Source organism: Nilaparvata lugens, chromosome 13 (genome assembly GCF_014356525.2).
Source record: "Nilaparvata lugens isolate BPH chromosome 13, ASM1435652v1, whole genome shotgun sequence".
Lineage (NCBI taxonomy): Eukaryota > Metazoa > Arthropoda > Insecta > Hemiptera > Delphacidae > Nilaparvata > Nilaparvata lugens.
The window spans coordinates 15,695,888-15,705,040 of record NC_052516.1 but is presented as its reverse complement, the minus strand read 5'-3'; the positions used below and the strand labels follow the sequence as shown (position 1 = coordinate 15,705,040).

Genomic DNA, 9,153 nt, shown 5'->3' with positions numbered 1-9,153 from the left:
GAAATGAGTGTGTTTTTGTATTATTTATTCCTAGCTCTCCTTTTGTGTAATGGTAACATGATTTAACTCAACTTGAAGAAAATTGAAACTATTCTTAATTTTTTCTAAGGTTTTCATCCTAAGTTGAACTTTTGAATTTAAATAAACTAATAAATCACTATTTTCATTTAAACAGCATTATTTTGATTTTCACTCTATTTCATGCCATGAGGCCAGATACGTCCAGACTTATTCAACAAGTTGGAGAAAGTTTTGTTCGTTGAAGGGAAAATAGTGTTTCATCAGGTAGTTTATTTTGAAACGAATTATTTATTTTTCAAATCATGCATTAATAATATGTTCCAGAGTATTATACTCTAATCCAAAAACCAGGATTCCCCTTAAACATAATAGAGGCCTTGGGAAGTATCACTTTCAAGAGACATAGGTCTATAAAGTACCGGTACCTACCTAACACATTTCTGTATAGAGGTACTGCATTCTCATAATAATATAGCAGAATCTATTTTAGGATTCAACCATGTCACGTTTTGAAATTCCAGAGTGAAGGTTCTTTGGGCGTTTAGTAAATAATGGGACTGGTGTCTCTACAAATACAAAGAACGCACCAGAATGAATGAATGTTTTACAACTAGGAAGCAACCTACTACTGCACAATCTTATGTTATTTAATTTCGTTTCAAGGCCCAGTCTCGGCTGAACTATTACATAATACGCGTTCCACTTTGTTTGTGCTGTCAAATCGAAGTATTATTTTCTCCCACCATCTCCCTACAAAAATGAACCGCAGTTTCAAACCACGTCGCCGGCAACGTGAGTTCGCAGCCCACGTGATTTTGCCTTGCCGCTGCCTCTGTGACGTCATAAGTCACGTTGCTTCTAATGTGTGTGTCTGGAAATGTCTGCTGGCTGGTAATGGTGTTTTGTTCAAGTCTTTGTGCGTTCCAATAAGAATTAATTCATTCCAGTTTAATTTGAATTTGCTAATGGCAAATGTTATAATCCCTTCCTAAATCTACTATTAGTTACAGTAGAAGTGATCATAACCTCTCGTGAACTGTCAGTTTATTCAGAAAGTGCGCCGCTGTAGATTGTGAACGATTTTCTCAGTTATCACGTTTGCTAATCATATCACTCAGTGTCACTGGATATCAACTTGTTTCAAATAATGGTGTGTGAAAAATATTGTTGTAGTGATCACAATGAAATAATGATGTCTTTCTTGAAATAACGTAAGTATTGTAAAATTATGGTAGGCTATTATAGAGGTTAGTTTGAAGTTTCCAAACTACTTTGCCCGGTGGGATGAGATTCTAGTCAATAGAAAAATTTATTTGACAGCTATCAAAATTTATCTTTATAATCTAATTTTTCTAACTCAATTCAATCTGGGATTCAAGGTTTTATTAGAGCTTTATAATATTATTTATTTGAGATTATTGGTTCTCTGTTTTGAAATCTATTGCAAACATCAACCTTGTACGGTGGTAGGCTAGCTGCTGATACTAATAATATTTATGTTTTGCTAAATGGTTAACTCACCAAAGCTTATCTGCTTTGTTGTCAGTATTATAACTGTAGGCCTATTAATTCAAATTTATCAGTGGTTATAATCAAGTGGTTTCAACGCTGGCCTTGTAAATTATATGCCATGCAGTGGCAGCGGATTATATTTTCGGCCGATAACATATTTTCCTATGGCCTATCCAGTGTTTTGGATAAACACGTAAAGTCTCCGGTCCGGGATACTTGAAAACAGTACCGTATGTCAAAATTGAGACTGCTCTACATAAATATATCAGAGGCTCAACAATTTTTCAGATGCGAGCTAAAAACTGTCACAAGATCCAAGTCAGTCAGATCACTTCAGATACATTTAGCCTAACGTATTTAATTTTTTATCAATTTATTCTGACTTTGTGGAATTGGGTCTATTAATAAATCATCATAGCTATGTAGTTCCTAATTTTTTAATACTGTAACCAACTTTAAATTAGTATCTGGCACTTCCATATTTTTATCAGACCTACTTTCAGAAATGTTCAATACCGCCGGTCATCTCATGTTTTTCAATTTCTTGGTAGCCTACTTTCTATTTCTACCCAATCACCTATTACTATTCTGCTCTTCAATTGGCAGGGATGTGGTTTCCGGCTGTCAGGGTATAGTAAACAATGTTTTTCATTATGTCTAGTTCATTAAATTTTTTATTCCTCAGTTTCATAACATCATATACATTTTTCTTGCAACTTTTAATCAATATCAACTAAAGTGCCCCCCTCTTTATTATCAATTTTTATGTTCCTCCTACTAATTCTCTCCACTTTACATATCTTCTGCTTCATCCATTACCCACATTTGTGGGATCGATGGCGTCATAGAGTTCGATTTCAATATACACAATAACACAAAAACTATTCAGATGGCAGGTAAAACAATGATCACTTTTTGAAAAAAGTACAGATCATCAATCAAAAATGCATTTACGCTATAATATGATTTATCACAAAGCAGCTTCCTGACGGCTCTCTTGAAGGCGGCCTCATCGAACTGCTTCACACCATTTCAGTGCAGAAACTCTATAGCTGGCCTGTGAACGGTGGAGACGTCTCCTGGGGACATCCAGCAGCTCGCGGTGCCTGGTTTTGTGGTTGCGAACGTCACTACGGGCAGCCAGAGTATGCTGTATCCTCTTGACATACACCAAGCACAGGAGCATGTAATGGTTGAAGACCGTCAGCACACCAAGGCGAGCAAAGATGGGCTTACAGTGGGCAAGATGGTCGCTGCCTGTTAAAATTCTTACAGCCCTCTTTTGCAGTCTCAGGACATCAGCAGCCCCCGCTGAATAGACCCTATTCAATGACTTTCCTTAAATAGGTACTTCCTCCTACCAACATCATCTCCACTTCTCTTTTGCTCTGTGATTCACAGAAGACTTTCAATGTTACTTACTTGTTACTCGTCTCGTCAAAATATCTTTCCTTCGATGTTTGATGAGCTGGTGAACTATGCTTTCAATTTGACTCACTCCAATAAATTCCCTTCACATGCCGCCCAGGAAAGGATTCAGCTGTGGCAGGGAAGTACAGATGTCACTGGCATTGAGCTTCAGGAGCAACTGCCATCAGGAGCAGAGCTGACATATGGCAAATGGAAGACTCTGAACCGCCTCAGAGCTGATTGTGCCTGTACAAGAGAAAACTGCACAACCTGGAGGCAAATTGACGATCCGCACTGCGAATGCGGTGATATCCAGTCAGATGGCCACCTGTTAAAATGTCGTCTTGCTCCACAATGCACAATACATGATATTTCTATATTTAATGACAAAGCTGTTGAAACAGTTGAATCATCATCATTATTGGCACTACAGCCCATGTAAAGCCTTAGCCTTCACAATTACATCCTTCCACCCCTTTCGACATTCTGCTGTTCTTCTCCATCTTCTTACATCCAGTCTTCGCAAAACCTCCTCCACATCGTCAACCCACCGCTTTCTTGGTCTTCCTTGTAGTCTTCTTCCTCCGGGTTTCCCTTTTGGCACTCTCCCTTCCGGCATTCTGCATACATGACCAGCCCATCTCAGCCTCATACTTTTCACAACAGATAAAATACTGGTCACCTCGCACAATCTTCCTAGTTCCTCGTTTGTTCTTATCCTCCATATTTCATTTTCCGTGATTGCTCCAAAAATTCTTCTTAAAATCTTTCTTTCCCATCTCTGTAGCAGACCGTCTTCTCTTCTAGTCAATATCCAAGCTTCGGCCCCATATGTCACTATTGGTCTTGAAGTTGTTGTGTAAATTTTTATGTTGGCTTCTTTTGACTCATTCATGGACTAGAGGATATTCTGCAGGGCGAAATACACTTTATTTCCGGACATTATCCCAGCATCCACTTCTTCAGCTACATTATTCTCATCTGTTATTAGGGTGCCTAAATAATGAATGATTTCACTTTCTCAAAGGTTCTACCTGAAAACTGTATTTGTGTTCCATCATTCACTGGCCTCCTGTACATAACCATTACTTTGGTTTTCTGCAAATTAATTTCCAGGCCTACTTCTTTTGCCTCATTTCCAGCTTTTCATATATCTCTGTCAGTTCCGTCCTGTTATGATCACGTCATCTGCATAAACAGTTGAATACTACTCCAATATTGGCATATAAATCGCCTGACATGCACGAAGCGAAACATGCACCTAATATTTCTGAAAACCATTTTTAATATTATTTTGCTCATTATCTCTCTTCCATTATTTCATATTATTCAATATTATTATCTTCCAACCAAACTAGGCCTATCAACAACTATCTTTAATTTTTTTAGCACTGCAGCCCAATATGAGCATTGGCCGCCTCCACTACAGCTCTCCACGCTTCTCGGTCCTCTGTTAATTGTCTCCATCCTCTATATCCCATTTTTTTGAGATCTGCTCTCACTTCATCTTCCCACCTTATTCTCGGCCTTCCTATCTTTCTTCTTGGATGTAGCCTCTCCTTGAATATTATTTTAGGCATTCTGCTTTCGTTAATTCTACAGATATGTCCAAACCATCTAAGCCGCTGTGCCTTTATAAATTTTACAATATTTCGGCCTTTTATCAATGCCTCGAGCTCGGAATTATTTCTTCTCCTCCACTCCTCTCCTTCTTTAACTGGACCATAAATCTTTCTTAGGATTTTCCTTTCAAAAACGCCTAAATGGTTTTTGTCTTCTTTTGTTAACGTCCAAGATTCACAGCCGTACGTTACAACAGGTCGAATTAGGTTCTCATATATTTCAAGTTTCATGTTTCTACATATGAGCCTGTTCTTCAAAAGTTTCATGCTACTGAAGTATGCTCTATTTGCAACCAATACTCTTATTATCTTTCTAACTCTGTTTGTTATTCTTAGGTGGCGTGTAATGACAGGTGAGGTGGTTCCATCACAATGCGGATGGTCTCGGGGTCAGGACATGATGGGAGGAGGGAGAGGAGTGGGAGACAACAGAATGCAGCGGATACCGCAGGAAGGAGGAGGAGTGGGAGGAACCAAGAAACAGGCGGGAGGAGGGGGACAGAAGCATACCGTGCACTGGTTCAGGAAGGGTTTGCGTCTTCACGACAATCCCAGCCTTAGGGAGGGGCTGAGGAATGCTACCACTTTCAGGTGTATTTTCATTCTGGACCCGTGGTTTACTGGGGCATCCAATGTCAGCATCAATAAGTGGAGGTGAGTCTGTAGAAATCTCCTAATTTTTGAAAATATTTATTTATTTTGAACACAACAGAAAACACTTTACAGTTTTATAATATTAATTAGAACACACGACATAGATGAATAAATAAATGTTTATTTCCCAAAAAAAAACTAAAACTACAACATCAATTACACAAGATGTTAGATAAATTACAATTACATACAATAGTTAGTTACAAAAACTCTTATAATGTATCCTCTACTTATTCAGTTTTTACTGTGTGAAAATTGACCTACTCCACTATGGCGTACCATGTTCTAGAGTAGGTTTTGTTTTTTTTTGTGCGTACTATTAATTAGTTAGTGTTTAGTAAGTCAGGTGGTTAGTAGTTGTTTGAAATAATGTTTTCTATGTCCTGTCTTCCTTTGCTCATCAACCAATTGTGTACTATTGTTTTGAACAGACGAGGATGATTAATATGTTTGAAGTTTGCAGGAAGTAGATTATATAATTTTGGTGCTAAATGATTTAAATGTCTCTGGTATAGTGTCTTCCTTGCAACACTGGTGATGAGAAGATTCCTGTTTCTGGTTTTGTGGTTGTGGTTTCTGGTTTGAAATGTTGTTGGGTTCTTGTGTAATCTGCATAGTATCTCCTTGGAGTAAAGCTGTCTTGGATCCATCACGTCAAACTCATTGAATAGCTGGTCTGATGAATAGCGTGGAGGCTTCTGGTTGATAGATTAAAAATACTTGGAAACTTACATTATTAAACCTGTATCAGCTACCGTCTATAGAAGGCATTGACAAGACAGAGGATCGGCAATGTTGTTCTTCTATCTTTCTCCACTGCCATTATAACGGAGACTTCTCTATAGCTAGTTGATTCTTCTAGACTAAACTATATCCTTTCCTTACACAAGTACCATATTGCAAAACAAATAATTTCCATAAAAATTTCGAACATAAAGATTTAATATGTGAAATTGTTGAACCTTGTTGAAAGTCATGTATGAGACTGCACAATCACAGCTCAGCTCAGATAAATATCAATGTACTTCATCTCAATCATAGAGAAACAATAGCGTAAGTAGATATCCCATGGTATAGACCGTTTATGTCGCAACTTTTACTGTTATCTCAAGCCGATAGTCCACGTATTTCTCTCCCGTGAAGCTTTATGACGCTGGCAGTCTTTCATATTGTGCCGTTCATACACTCTTACCCGGTCAAAACAGTAAAAATCGACAGTAATCGGCTTGAGATAACAGTAAAATTTGCGACATAACCGCCCTATACCATGGGATATCTACTTACGCTATTGTTTCTCTACGTCTCAATGTATAAAAACCTTCTAATATTAATGATTTTTCCAGGTTTCTGCTGCAATGCCTGGAGGATCTTGACAATAGTTTGAAAAAGTTGAACTCTCGACTTTTTGTTGTCAGAGGACAACCAGCTGATGTGCTTCCTAAAATTTTTAAAGTAAGTTCATACATTTATTTAGAGAGGATTTCTTCATTAATTTCATTGGTGATTATTTTTTGCTGTTATTTAGAAATGCAAATTCCCTTTTATCAATTGACTTCAATTCGATAATAACAGGGCATGCTCATTGTTAAATCCGTATAAACTCCATTTCCCGTTGAGCCCAAATCTGAAACTTGGATATTCTGGAAGCCCTAAATATTGGCATATGTTTCAAAGGTGCGAATTGAAAATGGACTTTCCTCATAGATTGTGATGGTTTTGTGAATTTCAAAATGTGAATGAAAGTATACAGACTTCCAATACTTTATCTTCCATTCAATAAAATGATTAATTTAATTTCTCTCTAAAGACAGTACAATACTAAAGTCAATATACTGCATACAATAATGTTGAACAATTCAAAATAAAACATCAACTCTTTCAATTTTTTTGGGAACCCTTCAATAAATTGGAGACTGTTGTAGATATAATACTGTAACTTTTAGGATAAGTTATTGGTCGATTACTCCACCTTATGACGTACAACTGAATTTCAACCCCTCAAAAGGGGGTGACTTAGGGGTTGTAACTCGAATATTTTAAATGTAATACCCCTTGTGTGATACATAATTTCAAAGGTCTTTTCAAAACGAGAAAGATGACATCAATAAAAATGTTCTATAATACTTTTATCCAAAATGGCGACTGGTTGAAGGTTTAGTTTTTAAATAATAATTGATAAGGTTCAATCAGCCGTCATTTTGGATAAAAGTATCATTGAACATTTTTATTCTGCTATCTTTCTCCACTGCCATTATAACGTGATAGAGGGTAGAGGTGTTGGGAATGTATACTCCTTGTGCTAGAGAGAGAGGACTCTGAACTAGTTGATTCTTCTAAACTAAACTATATCCTTTTCTTACACAAGTACCATATTGCAAAACAGATAATTTCCATAAAAATTTCGAACATAAAGATTTAATATGTGAAATTGTTGAACCTTGTTCAAAGTCATGTATGAGACTGCACAATCACAGCTCAGCTCAGATAAATATCAATGTACTTCATCTCAATCATAGAGAAACAATAGCGTAAGTAGATATCCCATGGTATAGACCGTTTATGTCGCAACTTTTACTGTTATCTCAAGCCGATAGTCCACGTATTTCTCTCCCGTGAAGCTTTATGACGCTGGCAGTCTTTCATATTGTGCCGTTCATATACTCTCACCCGGTCAAAACAGTAAAAATCGACAGTAATCGGCTTAAGATAACAGTAAAAGTTGCGACATAACCGCCCTATACCATGGGATATCTACTTACGCTATTGTTTCTCTATGTCTCAATGTATAAAAACCTTCTAATATTAATGATTTTTCCAGGTTTCTGCTGCAATGCCTGGAAGATCTTGACAATAGTTTGAAAAAGTTGAACTCTCGACTTTTTGTTGTCAGAGGACAACCAGCTGATGTGCTTCCTAAAATATTTAAAGTAAGTTCATACATTTATTTAGAGAGGATTTCTTCATTAATTTCATTGGTGATTATTTTTTGCTGTAATTTAGAAATGCAAATTCCCTTTTATCAATTGACTTCAATTCGATGACTGGGCATGTTCATTGTTAAATCCTTATAAACCCCATTTCCTGTTGAGCCCAAAATCTGAAACTTGAATATTCTGGAAGCCCTAAATATTGGCATAAATATGTTTCAAAGGTGCGAATTGAAAATGGACTTTCCTCATGAATTGTGATGGTTTTGTGAATTTCAAAATGTGAATGAAAGTATACAGACTTCCAATAATTTATCTTCCATTCAATAAAATAATTAATTTAATTTCTCTCTAAAGACAGTACAATACTAAAGTGAATATACTGCATACAATAATATTGAACAATTCAAAAGAAAACAACAACTCTGTCAATTTTTCAGATTATGTTAAATTTAATTAAACATTTTCTAATACTTTCTTGTTGGCTGAAGTATGATAGTCGTTGACAGCTGAAATTAGACCAGAGAAAACTTATACTTAACTTACATTCAAACTTATTCTTAAGATTGTTTTATTCTATTATGCTTAGAAGACTATTCAGAGTGAGTCATATGTATGGGAACCCTTCAATAAATTGGAGACTGTTGTAGATATAATACTGTAACTTTTAGGATAAGTTATTGGTCGATTACTCCACCTTTTGACGTACAACTGAATTTCAACCCCTCATAAGGGAGTGACTTAGGGGTTGTAACTAGAATATTTTAAATGTAATACCCCTTGTGTGATACATAATTTCAAAGGCCTTTTCAAAACGAGAAAGATGACATCAATAAAAATGTTCTATAATACTTTTATCCAAAATGGCGACTGATTGAAGATTTAGTTTTTAAATAAATAATTGATAAGGTTCAATCAGCCGTCATTTTGGATAAAAGTATCATTGAACATTTTTATTGATGTCATCTTTCTCGTTTTGAAAAGGCCTTTAAAATTATGTATCTTTC

At 36.3% G+C, this 9,153-nt stretch overlaps 1 protein-coding gene across 2 annotated transcripts in view; it reads left to right on the top strand.

Moving 5' to 3' along the window:
- The first annotated feature begins 848 nt into the window (after positions 1 to 848).
- Positions 849 to 9,153, top strand: part of LOC111059678 (cryptochrome-1) — a 30,516-nt gene continuing 22,211 nt past the window's right edge. Inside the window, exons 1-3 of one of the 2 annotated variants that reach the window (XM_039439897.1) lie at positions 849 to 1,232; positions 4,902 to 5,219; positions 6,563 to 6,671. In XM_039439897.1, coding sequence (XP_039295831.1) covers positions 4,912 to 5,219; positions 6,563 to 6,671 — 417 coding nt within the window. In that variant the 5' untranslated portion in view covers positions 849 to 1,232; positions 4,902 to 4,911. Of the gene's footprint in view, positions 1,233 to 4,901; positions 5,220 to 6,562; positions 6,672 to 8,008; positions 8,147 to 9,153 lie in introns of those variants that run through there. The other variant, XM_039439898.1, reaches the window with a different exon arrangement.